The 13,408-nt window shown below is 29.8% G+C and overlaps 1 protein-coding gene across 1 annotated transcript; it reads right to left on the bottom strand.

Annotated features, from left to right (window-relative positions):
* Positions 1 to 856: 856 nt before the first annotated feature.
* LOC107942627 (receptor-like serine/threonine-protein kinase ALE2) lies at positions 857 to 7,237 on the bottom strand. Its single transcript, XM_041075002.1, has 9 exons — positions 6,632 to 7,237; positions 5,269 to 5,340; positions 4,307 to 4,417; positions 4,119 to 4,229; positions 3,522 to 3,890; positions 3,175 to 3,435; positions 2,468 to 2,857; positions 2,037 to 2,277; positions 857 to 1,830 (listed from the first exon to the last, which is right to left on the bottom strand). The coding sequence occupies exons 1-9, from the start codon at positions 6,699 to 6,701 to the stop codon at positions 1,119 to 1,121; spliced, it is 2,337 nt and encodes a 778-aa protein (XP_040930936.1). The 5' UTR covers positions 6,702 to 7,237; the 3' UTR covers positions 857 to 1,118.
* Positions 7,238 to 13,408: the final 6,171 nt, after the last annotated feature.

The raw sequence follows: 13,408 nt of genomic DNA, 5'->3' as shown, positions 1-13,408 counted from the left end.
CATTCCAAGAGCTTAGCTCCTTTGATATTGGCGATTCCTTCGGCTTTAAAAAAAATTAATATTAAAAGGTAATTAAAAAATTGAATAAAACTCTATTCAATTCGAAATTTGTTTAAATTTTGAGTTAATCAAATTAAATTATTCAAGTCAACTTGAATAAGTAATTTAAGTTTAAGTGAAGTTAAATTTTACAATTCAAATAACTCAAATAACATCCTTTAGTCCCTAACAATTTTGAAAATGAACAAATTACTCTCTCACAACAAAAAAATATAAAAAAAATTAAAATACTTTTTAAAATTCAACATGTTTATAAAAATTTCAAATTTTATATATTTTTAAAAAAAATTATAATATATAAAGAAAGTTAAAATTTTTCAAAACTTCTAAAATAATAATTTTGAGACCAAAATAAGTTAATTTATAATTAAATTTATATGGTTTTAAATTTATGTACTTTAATATAGAAAAACTTATACTGTAACAAGATTTTAATTTAAAAAAAAAATACCCATTTATTTAGCAAGAGAAAAGGCTTAGAGTTTCATCTATATTTTGTCTCGAGATTTTAAAATGAAACTCTTTTGCTTTATATGATATAAGTCATGTAAATTGATATATTTCTCAGTTCATTTAGTTATTCAAACATATAATGTTAGTGTAGTGTACGTATAAAGTTCATCATCTTCTTAGTTTAACCAAATTTGAATTCCACCTGAATTAAAAACAGTTCCAAATCCTAACCTGATTTAGTTTGCATTGCTACATAAAAAGATCAAAAAAAGGAATGATATTTTGTTTGCAAGAGCGATTAACCTAATTCAACCCCATTGTTTGTAGCAAAAAAGATTCAGCATTGGATCATAAGAAATTGAACTCTTTTTTCTTGCCAATAAACATAAAAACAGTCGAGAAGTTTTCAACTTACATCTCCATTTTTTTTTTGTATGGTAAGGAATCAAGACTTTTAAAAATAAAGTAGCTAAGGTCGGGTCTCTCTCCTTGATGAACATGGAAACACTCCGGAATCCCCGAAATTCTGCTACCCATCAACCATGCCCTGGCCTTTTCGATCTCTGTACAATTCAAAAAGAAAAAATAGTTGGGAAAACAAATGCTCAAACCCAATTGGAGTCGCTCCAAATTCGTCTCGGAAGGAGTCCCCCATGCTCACTCATGCTCCCTCTTAATGTATAAAAGCTTGGCTTGCTTCGGATCGTTCTCAATGGACCTGATCTGTTACCGTGTCTATTTGGTAACGATGTTCTATCTCCAAACAAACTTGAAGTTGAGAACGGTCGATTTTCCATTTCGTCCAGTTGACCAGAACTATAGTCCATTGTGACGAAAGGATAGGATCGTCCATAAGTTAATCCAGGGGTAACCGCACCAGCATTCCACCAACTGCTATCAGAAGGGGCAAAATCTCCTTTAAAGTCGGATTCAGGGGCAGAGGACTCCTTTTGACTACAACAATCCCCGCCAGTTTCGTCAGTGTCGTTGTATATAAGCTTCAGAGCCTGCACAACTTCACCCATAAAAGGTCTGTGAGTCACCTCAGGGTGAACACACATGGATGCTATGGCTGCCACCTTAGCCATGTCGTCAAAGTTATATGTCCCAGCCAAGGAAGGATCTACCAACTGTTCTACACCTTCCCGACTGCTTAGTAGAGGCCGTGCCCAAGTTACAAGATTTTCCTGTCCCTGAGGTTGGGACATATCCACAGGTTTTCTTCCGGTTAAAAGCTCAAGAAGCACGACCCCAAAACTGTAAACATCACTCTTAACAAGTAGATGCCCCGTCATAGCATACTCGGGAGCAACATATCTGCAAATTCACAAATTTCACCTTTAACAATATTCTGAAGAGCGAAAGTGTTTTTATGGATCAATTCATAAAATTCGCATGAATTAACTTTTGATACTTATTATTCTCCCTTCTCCAGTAAGTTGGAAGACATGTAGAAGTATGTAATACGTTTCAAGGAAATTTAATGCTAACATATGATAATTAACGCAAAAATGAATAATTACCCAAAAGTTCCCATGACTCGGGTAGAAATGTGCTGGCTTCCTTCAGTTGCCTCCCTTGCTAAACCAAAATCTGAGACCTTTGGGGTAAAGTCATCTTCTAATAGAACATTACTAGCCTTAAAATCTCGGTGAATCACTCGAGGGTTAGAATCTTCATGAAGATAAGCTAATCCTCTAGCAGCTCCAAGGGCAATCTTCAGCCGTGCATCCCAATCGAGAGGTCCTTTGTTTTTGTCAACACCTAAACCAACAATATAAAGGAAACATGGATTAAAGGTCAATCCATCTTTATCAAACTAGAATTGCATATTTATATACATATATATTGGATAGCATTGCAACAGTCATGAACTAGGCAACATATTTCAGGATAATTGAACAAGCAATCAGTCCAATAAACAAAACAGACAAATTTGATAAGGAAATCATACCATGCAAGTGTGATTCCACACTTCCATTTGGAACAAGTTCATACACCAAGCAGCGTATGCGTCCTTCAATACATATACCGACAAGTTTGACAAGATTGCGGTGGTGCAATCGGCTTAGCATCTCCACTTCCGCTATAAATTCACGGTCTCCATTCTGATTATCTCTTGTAAGTAACTTAACAGCTACCTCACTTCCATCTTCCATAACACCACGGTAAACACGTCCAAATCCTCCTTCACCAAGTATCCTCTTTGAACTGAAGTTGCTTGTTGCCTTCTCAAGCTCAACAAGTGTAAATGTTTTAACCGGGAGAGCACAAGTAGCCATGGTGGAAATGAGTGACATTGATGGAGAGCTTGTTATACTGCTTGACAGCATAGAACCAATGCCTGCATTAACACAAAGGAGAGATTATCATATATTCCAACTTCACAGGCATCAAATTAGTCCATCCAAACAAGGAAATGTAACTAGCTTAGATCCAGGCATCAAAATTCCAATTATTGCATATTCAAACTTCACAGCTTTAAGAGAAATGAACCATTAAAATACATAAAGATATACCAGCTTAGGATTGTGTGTGTGTGTGTGTGTGTGTGTGTGCCTAAACAGCAATAGTGGAAAACCAGTTACCAGCATCACATTACATTGCAATTCCATGCAACAGAATCTAAATGTCAAACATAAAGCCAACTAGTAAACCTACCAGATCTTTTGTTCAATGAGGAAGGAAAAGCTGGACCAACAGCATTGGACGGTCTTCTAACCTTCCTCCATTTTATGAGGACAGAGATTGCTCCAGCTAAAACCAATAAGAGCACAAAAGCAGATAAAACGATAATGGCAATAATCCTGATGTTCATCTTTTGGTTCTTGTTAACAAAATTAGCTGTGATTGGGAGATCTCCAGTACTTCCAGTTGGACCACTCCCGAAAATATTACCATATGGCGGTGAAGGAGGAACCCCTGATAACATGTTTTCAAGTTATAAACATGACATAACAACAAAATAGCATGAAGTTAAGTTATCTAAAAAAAAAACAGATCAGTACCTGGATAACTGATGGATACCACATCATATGTTCCAAAAAGAGTTGAATTTAGAGACAGTCTTTTGTGCAAAAGCCGGTCAGATGTAAGTATTGCAGTTGTATTATCAAACTTCTCTCCAAGTGGAACCACGTTAATCTCCACCAATGTTCTCCCTTGATCTTGAGCATCAGCAGTAGCACCCATTATTTTCACTTGACTTTGTTGTAAGTATAGGCCTGCAGCAACCTCAATCTCTAGCTCATTCATCACAGGGAAAACAGCATAAGGAGCTACAGATAGAAGAAGTTTGACTTTCATAGGGAACACACAACCACAAGGTGAACCAAAAGGGGTTGCAGTAAGTGGGTCCACGCATTTTTGATCACAACCTGACAAGTTTAATAATCAAAAACCACAAAGAAGCAAAAGAAACTATACATGTATTTAAACAAAGTAAATCAACATCACCATAATCCCCTAGACTAGCAATATGTTTGTAGTTCCCACAATTAAGGTTAAAATTTAAACAGTAATTTCTTTCTCTTTCGGGACAAAAGAAAAACCGAGCATTAGAGGTCATCTCCTCTAGATACTGCTTAAGGACCATAGCAAGTTACCTTGCTCTGAAGGAGATGGAGCATCTGTTCGGGGTTTAACATGATGACGATGATGGTGACCACCATGACGATGTCTGGGTACCAAGTGCCTACTGGGACTAGCAACAGGAGCTGCAATGCAATATGCATCAGCCACATGATAGCATTAATGTAGTAGCAAGGTGCTGGAAATGGATTGCAATAAGTACCTTGATAGATAGGAGAAGGTGCAGGCGCAGTGGCTGGTCCAAAGGAAGGATTAACATGATCTTGGGGTGATCTTGGTTGAGAAAATAACACACGCATTGAAATCAACCTAGCTGCTAGGAGTGGAGCAACCTTATTGGTAATCCATGTGAAAAGCAATAATGCACAGTAATGAAAGGGAAGTTAGAATGCCTTTAAAAATCACCCATTAACCAGCCCCAAACATCAAATTGATAAATATAACAAGTTGACCTTGTCCTGTTTGCCTTCTGTTAGTTATGAATTTAGCATATTGGGTTATATGCCCAAACAACTAACAGGAGGATCAACAAAGAGCTTCCGCTTGAGCTTTCTAAAGATCAGATACACTGAGGGGAGAGAACCAGATAGCATAAACGAACAAGAAGAGCATATCTGATAACTACCACATGCTTCATAAATAGACAGGTAAGAGTTTCTCTTCCAAACAAAACTCAGAAGAGGCAAATCGTCTTATGATATCATTTTTTTGGCTAAAACAATTAGTGAGAAGAACATATACAACTGTATAACAGAAATCCTAAACTAGTAAAAAAATGACAACAATTTTTCAGCAGGTACATGCCACTCCATCAACAAGAAGTAGACACAATATGCCTCTTTGAATATTTTCAGTCATTTGTTATACTTGCCAAATATGTGGTGTTTATGAAGACACATGGCTAAGGGCAAGTTCAGTAGCTTAAGGCATAGTAAAGCACTTCAGGACAATAATAGCTTAGGCCACAAGAAAACACATATTACTCTAAAATTCCATTTCTTTAAAGACCTTCAGTTAACATTCTTCATGATACTGCATTTCTACATCAAGCTCCACCTATTCGGATATAAATGGTTAAATTCTTTCAAGTATAGACAGGAGGCAAAATAAAAAGAATTTTATTTGACTACATTAACATTTATATAAATGAAAATAAATCATTACCATGGTCAACTATTGTTTCCACAACAGACAACCGGTGCACTGGTTGTAAAGGATACGAGAATACTTGCAGCTCTGAAAATAAAGAAAAATAAAATGGTAATGATATCAATCTTCCATCATGAACCATAGTTAACTCTAATCACTGCACTGATACATGTTCATGCCTTTATTTCAGCTACAGCTATCATTACCGGCCAATAAGTATTGGTTCTGAAGAAAAACAATCTTACAATATTATTTTATTTTAGTATAACCTTTTTATTCGTTTAACTAATTACTAATGTTTTTCACTCATGATTATTTTTATTTTCATAATTTCACTCAAATATCAAATATATTCATTAAATTAGACTAATGAACCTGATTAATAATACTTTACTATTTTTCTAATATTTTTATGTTCTTTTTATTTATTAGATCTTCATAATTTTGAAAATTTACATTTATATAGATATAACGGATAAAGATAAATTTGCATCTACATATAATATATATTTTAGTAGAAAACTTGAAAATGGACTATATATGAAATACTTAACAGATGCCGACAAAACCCGAAACGGTATATCGATTTGCTAAGTACCAATAACAAAACAAAAACGGTATGCCTACAAGGTAACGACCACCTTTATTAGCATGGATCATGTAACAATTGTATATTACAAGTTTACAAAAATATGATAATTAGTACAAAGATTTTAACAGTTCCAAAAGTGACTGATTTTGATCCTTTACTCATAAAGGATATACCCAAAAGAAAATGCTAAAAACATTCTTTAATAAGATATTCAACGCTCATACTTCCTTTTAAACGACACCATAACGAAATAAATCATATATGTTTATACACGAAACATGGTATAAGCACACTTAACCACAAATTTTTCAGTTAACCAGCATAAAACTAACACGGAACGACATGTTGCTGAGTGGCTAAAATACTAATAAATTATCTAACATATTTTTTTCCCTCATTTTTTTTCAAATTCGCTATTCTTTTCCTAATACTATATGGAACTATAAAATAGAAGACGGAACAATTACTCAAACAGCAAAGCATCTGTTTTTTTTTTTCATTTTTTTTTCGGCGAAGGCCAGAGAATGAGCACTGAGCCACTGAGCTAAAGGGAGAACTTTATAGTGGAAAAAATAAGTAGCCATAGGAGGGCCAATCAGCAAAGTCTACTTAGCTTAATAAAGCATGTTTAGTTTTTATTTGTTTCCAAATAAAATTAAAGCTTAACTCGAACTCGATTTTACTCCACATTTCTTCCGTTTTGCTACTATATTTTCCAGTAACCAAAGTAGATTAAAAATAAATTTAACTAAAAGAAAAAGAGCAAGTATCCAGAAAGAACAATACCTAAACAAGGACAAGAGAGAAAGCTGAGTAAGTAAACAAGAAGCAACTGAAGCAGAACCAAAGCAGGCATCTTATCTCGCCGAACCAGAGTCCAAAACAACCATCGTCAAACACAGATACCAACTCGAACCTCGTCAGAGAACAGCCGGTGAGTCCTAAAGCTCCATTGCACCATTCTCCGCCGTCCAAACTCTCCGTCCAAAACAACACACCTCATAACCAAACAAAAACTGAAGCTCCACTGCTCCACCAAGCGACAAAAATTAAAAAAAAAAAACTAGAAAAAAAACCTAGAAAAAAATAAAATATTAAGACAATGTAGCTCGCCGCGATTGTAGATCCATGAAATGCGGCAAAGATCTACCGCAAAATTGCAGAAAACAAAAAAGAAAATTTCTTTTCGTTTCTTTTCTTTTTCCTTTCCAGAGAGAAAAAAAAAAGGGAAAAAGCAAAAGAGGGATCTAAAAGAGAGAAAGTGAGGAAAATTGAAAGGACGAAAAGGATATCTGGCATTGAGAGTATATAAAATTTAAAGAGAAAAAATATACGAAAATTTTTTTGAGAGTGGGGGAAGGTGGGAGGTGCTTTTATTGCTTGAGTGTAGCTACAGCAAAGAGGCAAACGCGAATGGTAATACTGATTCTTTTTTGTATTAAAAAAATAAGAAAAAGAATTTACTAAACAGTGTACTTGTAGATTATAAAATTAGTTTCTTCATTATTTTATTAAAAATAGGGTAAATTGTATTAGTAGTCATTCAATTATTAGTATTTTTTCATTCAATTACAAAAAGATACAAAATGGTTTAACAATTTAACTTTTTTTTTGGTCACTCAACTATTCGAATTTTTCTTTTTTGGTCACCAATCGTTAAATTACTAACAAAAATATAACATGGTAGCTTTTAAATTTTGTATAGTAACAACTTTGACTCTCAACATTTATATATTATGTCAATTTAGTATTGATTTAAAAAAATTAACTCTAGACATTTACACGTTATGACAATTTAGTCATTTTTTTCTGTTTTACTTTTATTTGTAACATTAAGGGTTAATTTTAAAAATATGAGAAAATACAGAAATAATTATCTTGGATTGTTAGATGTTTCATTTTTTGTATATTTCCAATCAAATTTATTTGATAGGCTTTTTTTAGCTTTTTAGTTAAAATGATTACAAAAAAAAAGTAAATTGAAAAAGAAAAACCAAATTACACAATGTGTAAATGTTGAGGGTTAAATTTTTTAGAACCAAACTAAATTAATACAATATATAAATGTTGAGGGTTAAAGTTGCTATTATTCCAATTTAAAAGTTGTCACATCGTTTTTCTATCGACCAATAAATAAAAAAATCGAATAATTGGGTAAAAAGGGAAACTAACCAAAAGTTGGGTGACTACGATTGTAGTTTACCCATTGTTAAAAAATATGCATGCTTAACAAAATCCAGAAAATAATAAAATAAATATTGTTTGGGGGAAATTGATGGTCGTTGTCGACCACGATCCTTTTAATCAGCGCGTGGTTGTGACGCACCGACGAAAACGACAAACCTTAGAGCCGTTTATTGCCGTCACTTGGAAACTGTTCAGATTTTTTTATTATTATCTTCTATACTGTTAAATTAATAGCTTAATTCATAAATTAGTACCTAAACTATATCATTTTTTTCATTTTGATACTTAAAGTTTTTTTTTCACAAGTGATACCCAAATTATTCTTTTTCCAATTAGGTACTTCCTTTACTCTATTTGTTAGCCAAACCTTTAAGTTTGTTTTTTTTTTAAAGCTTAACGTACAAATTGGTACATAAATTATGCATTTTTTTCTCATTTGGTATCTAAATATTTTTTATCAAAAGTAGTACATAATCTTTTTTTTTCTCATGTTGATACCTCTACTAGTTGTCAGTTAAACCGTTAAGTCTATTTTTTTTAATTACTGAGTAAAAATTGTTATGCAATAAAAACAAAAAGATGAAATGCATTATATTCTCTTTATAAATATTTATGTCTTTTTACTCTTTTTTTCCCTTCTTCTTCCTATTAGGGTTTCTTCTACAAGTGCGAGTATTATGGGCTTCATCATTTTGATGAAGGTTTTCATAATGAATTGATTGGTTAGACTATCAGTTCACAATTTGTTCAATTTGTCTAGTTCGACCAACTAATTTATTAAAAATTATAAAAATATATTTTTTTATAAAAAGAGAAAACAGATTTAATTGATTTTTTTGGATCGATTCAATTGATTTGTATCAATTCACAAGTTATTCGGTTTAACCCTATCTTTAAATCGATATCTCATTTGAATCTTAGTTGAATTAGTCCAACCAGTCAAACTGGTTCTAAAAACACTGATTTTGATCGAATAAATAATTTTGATCCCATCAAGTTGAGCAAACAGGTGGTAAAGTTCAAAGACATAATTAATTGCCAGCATCTCTACCTCCAAAAGTCAAATTTCAATTATTTTTGGCAATGCTAAACATCATAAAGGATGAACAAATAAAAATTTGAAAAACTTTAAGAGAGAGAAGTAATGTAAAAAAATTAAAATTAAAAAATATTTTTTTAAAAAGGATCATATGATGTGGCATTTAATATTGGTTGAATTTTTTTAATGGATATAACATTTTAGTGCAAAATGAGTATCGGAAGAATAATTTAGATATCACTTGTGACCAAAAAAAAGTTTAGGTATCAACTTAGGAAAAAGAATATAATTTAAGTACTAATTTGTAAGTTAAACTTTTTTTTAATTGACTTATGACTAATAGTTAGATTAACATAGTTATCAAGTTGGGAAAACAATATAATTTAGGTACCAATTATAATAAAAAAATGACAATATGGAAATATATATATATATACTTTAAGTACTGATTCGAGGGTTAAGTCTAATTAAAGCTATCACTAAGGTAGGTAGTAAAAAAGTAAAATATATTAGTTTTGGGATAAAGTAATTTATTTTTTTAAGGGTAAACTACAACATTAGTTACTTAACTATGGATAAGTTTACGTTTTAGTCGTTTAACTAAAAAAAGTTACAAATTGGTCACTAATATTTTTGAAATTAGTTTTTTTGGTCACCCGACCATTAAGGGCCAGTTCTGCATTGCTTTTCAAAAGCACTTCTGGCTCCAAAAGCACTTCTGGAAGAAAAGCTGTGCAGAACAAGCTGCTTTTGGCTGAAATTTTTAGCTTTTTCTCCCCCAAAAGCACTTTTAATGCTTAATTACTTTTCCACCCCTCCAATAACATAGTACTTTCTTTTTTTTTCTTTTGGTACTTAATTACAAATGTGTTAAAATCATTAATTAAAAATAAAAAATATTTTTTAAAATACTAATTACAAATATTTAATAGTTATATTTAAATATTTAAAATATAGTTTATATATTCTAATTAAATTTTATAAATAATTAATATTTATTGCTTAAAAATATTTATATTTTATATTTTATATATTAAAATATTAACAAGAAGTTATAATAATTTTTTTATATTCTTACTAAAATATAATAATATTAACTAATTTAAATATTATTTAAATGCATATTTGTTACTTTATAATAACATGTCTAAAATTGACATTTTATTTCTCAAAAGCACTTTTTAACAGCGATGCTAAACACTCAAATTTTAAACCAAACTTTTCAAAAGCACTTTTTCGCAGCACTTTTCAAAAGCATTGCCAAACTAGCCCTAAGTGGCTAACTGTGGCATTTTTATTTATATAATAACAAATTTATCCTCAGCTTTTATACTTTCTATCAATTTGACACCGGTTCTATATAAAATGATAAAAAAATTGATCTTTTTAAAATTTAGAAATATATAAAAAAATAGAAAATATAAAAAATTAAATGAAAATTTCAAAAATAGATAAAGTGAGAAAAAATGAGTGAATTTCATTGTAATAAAATAATATAAATTGTTTTTACGATTTGATATTTGAAAAATAATTTAAATGCATTAAGTTTGAAAAAGAAATTTCTATGGTATATTTTGTATATTTTTTGCTATTAAAATTGATTTCACAAATCTCTATAATATCGGTTTCACTAAAAGTCTTTCAATAACATGGAATTTAACTTGAAGATATTACCGACTTAGTTTTATTTCGTTTTTAATTTGTTATTTGATTATATTGAATGACCATTTTCGTTCTTATGCCTCAATATCAGAAAATCTTGAGTTTTATTACATGATCATTAGTTTTTAATCATATTTAAGCTTTATATCAGATGAATATTATGTTAAGAGATCGATATTGATCTATTTTTTAATTGACTTTCATGATTTTATGACAAAGCTGAGGATTTGTTGTTGCAATAACTTGGATTTTTATATAGAAATTTCTAATTTTTAAATAAATTTGAGTTATTTGTAATTTTTATATAGAATTGAGGTTAAATTGATAGAAATTATAAAAGTTGAGGACTAAAAATATTATTATGCCTACTAAAAAGTGCCACCATTGCCCCTTAGCAGTCAAGTGAAAAAAAATTTAAATACATTAGTGATCAATTTGTAACTTTTTTTAGTTAGGTAGTCAAAATAAAAATTTACCCAAAATTGAGAGACTAATAGAATAGTTTACCTATTTTTTAAATTTTTTTATCCTCTCATGTATTTTTTTAATTTGTTCTTATTTTTTATCAAAATAATTTGGATTTTTATTTTTATTAATAAATGTTGGTTTCTAAAATATTAAATTATGGCTATAAAAAATAAACATATTAAAATATAAAAAGTTATCATTATAATAATACATCTTACATTGTAAAAGTATAAATATTTTTTTTAATTGAATTGGTATGGCGTTTGACTTCTAACATAAAATTTAATCAAAATTTTTAATATAATATAAAATCATAATAATAAAATTTATTTTGTAAAATATATAAACTTTTTTACTCATTAATCATCATTTAAATATGCAAAATTTATCTATAAATTATGAAAGTTATATTTGTATTTAATAATTAAACTTGCATTATATCAATGAATAAAATCACAATAAATCAATATGTACTGAATGCAATTGTAACGACCCAAAATCCGTGGGCACCGGAAAAGTATATTATCGGGCCTTCGACGTAGTGAACCGGGTTTAAAAATAATTATTAGAAATATTTATGAGTTTAGTGGTGTATCTAATTAGATTTTAATTAGGTGAATTTAACTTAATTTAGAGTAATTAGGCAAAAGGACTAAATTGAATAAGAAGTAAAAGTTTAAATCTAAAGCAATGGAAAGTAAAAAAGGCCAAAATGGCAAATATGCCATTAAGTAATGGTTGAGGCGGCATAAATGTATTAAAAATCTAAGATTTTATTTAGATTATATACATAAATGTATATTATATAATTGATTATTATAATTATTAATTGTTATGGTTTTATATTATTATTAGTATTATTATTAAATAAATTAAATAGTAGAGAATTGTATGGTAATAAAAAATATTGGTACATTTGTAAGTTAAATACTTAAATTACTTATAATTTAAGTATAAAGATATTTGTTAATTAAATAATTAAATTATGATATTTTTGTACAATAAACAAATTAAATAATGACAATTGTAATAAAAATATTGGTACATTTGTAATAAATAGATACATGTGCACTTGTTATAAAATAATTTGTTGACTTAATATTAAAGTAATAGATAATTAGATTAAATTATATCATTGATAATTAAATAATTAGATTTTTGTGTAAATAAAAATAAAAATAAAATAAATGATGACAAGTGTATGATATTGGTGGTGTACATTTTTATGTATTTGATTAAATACTTAATAGTATTTAAAATAAATATATTATAATATATACTAATTAAATAAATAAAGTAAATAAAAGATAAAAGAAAAAGAAACAGAAGGCATTCGAAAACAGGGGAGAAAAAGAGAAAAAAAGGGAAAAAGAAAAAACTAGAGATTTGAAGTTTGAAGCTTTGATTGCTAATATCAAGCCTGAAGCATCGGTTCAAAAAGAAAAAGAAAATATTATCGAGCATTAAATCCGAAGAGAATTCTGGTTTGTATCACTATAACTCAAGCTTTATAATTAATATGTGTTTAATTTAGTATGTATGTGTGGTAAGTATTTTAAGGTAAGTATTTAATGAACTGATAAAATTTGTGATTGGGTATTAAAATTGAGATTGATACTGAACTGAATTATGGGATACTGAATATTGTTTTGAATACTGAATTGAACTATGAAATTACTGAATATTATTACGTATACTGCATTGAACTGTAAAATTTCTAATGAAACGAACTACTGTATTACTGTGAAAATTGATTGAAATAATAAATTATAATTATTATTGAATCGAAATGGAAATTGTACTGAAAAATGACTTGGATACCCTATTAACTAGTCGGACTAGTTGGATATAGTTGGCATGCCATAGGATAAGGAAGAGTACGGGTTTTTGCCGGCTTACTAATCAGGCACTTATGTGCTGACTACTGTTACTGTTACTATTACCGATTCGACACTTTATGTGTCGAATACTGTTACCGTTACTGTTACAGATTCAGCACTTTGTGTGTTGAATACTGTTACTGTTAATGCTACCGTTACTGATTACTGTTTAGGTACTCTGTACTGTTAAGGCACAATGTGCCGTACTGGTGTGATGGTTGGAATCCGTGTATCCGCCGAGTTTGAGTCAAGTTAATAGGGATAAATGAAATAAATTTACTGATAAAACTAAATTTGAATGATATGACATATGTGAAATGTGAGAAT

The sequence above is a fragment of the Gossypium hirsutum genome, chromosome A08, assembly GCF_007990345.1.
Source record: "Gossypium hirsutum isolate 1008001.06 chromosome A08, Gossypium_hirsutum_v2.1, whole genome shotgun sequence".
Classification (NCBI taxonomy): domain Eukaryota; kingdom Viridiplantae; phylum Streptophyta; class Magnoliopsida; order Malvales; family Malvaceae; genus Gossypium; species Gossypium hirsutum.
The sequence above is the reverse complement of the archived record's forward strand: the minus strand, read 5'-3'. Positions and strand labels throughout refer to the sequence as shown.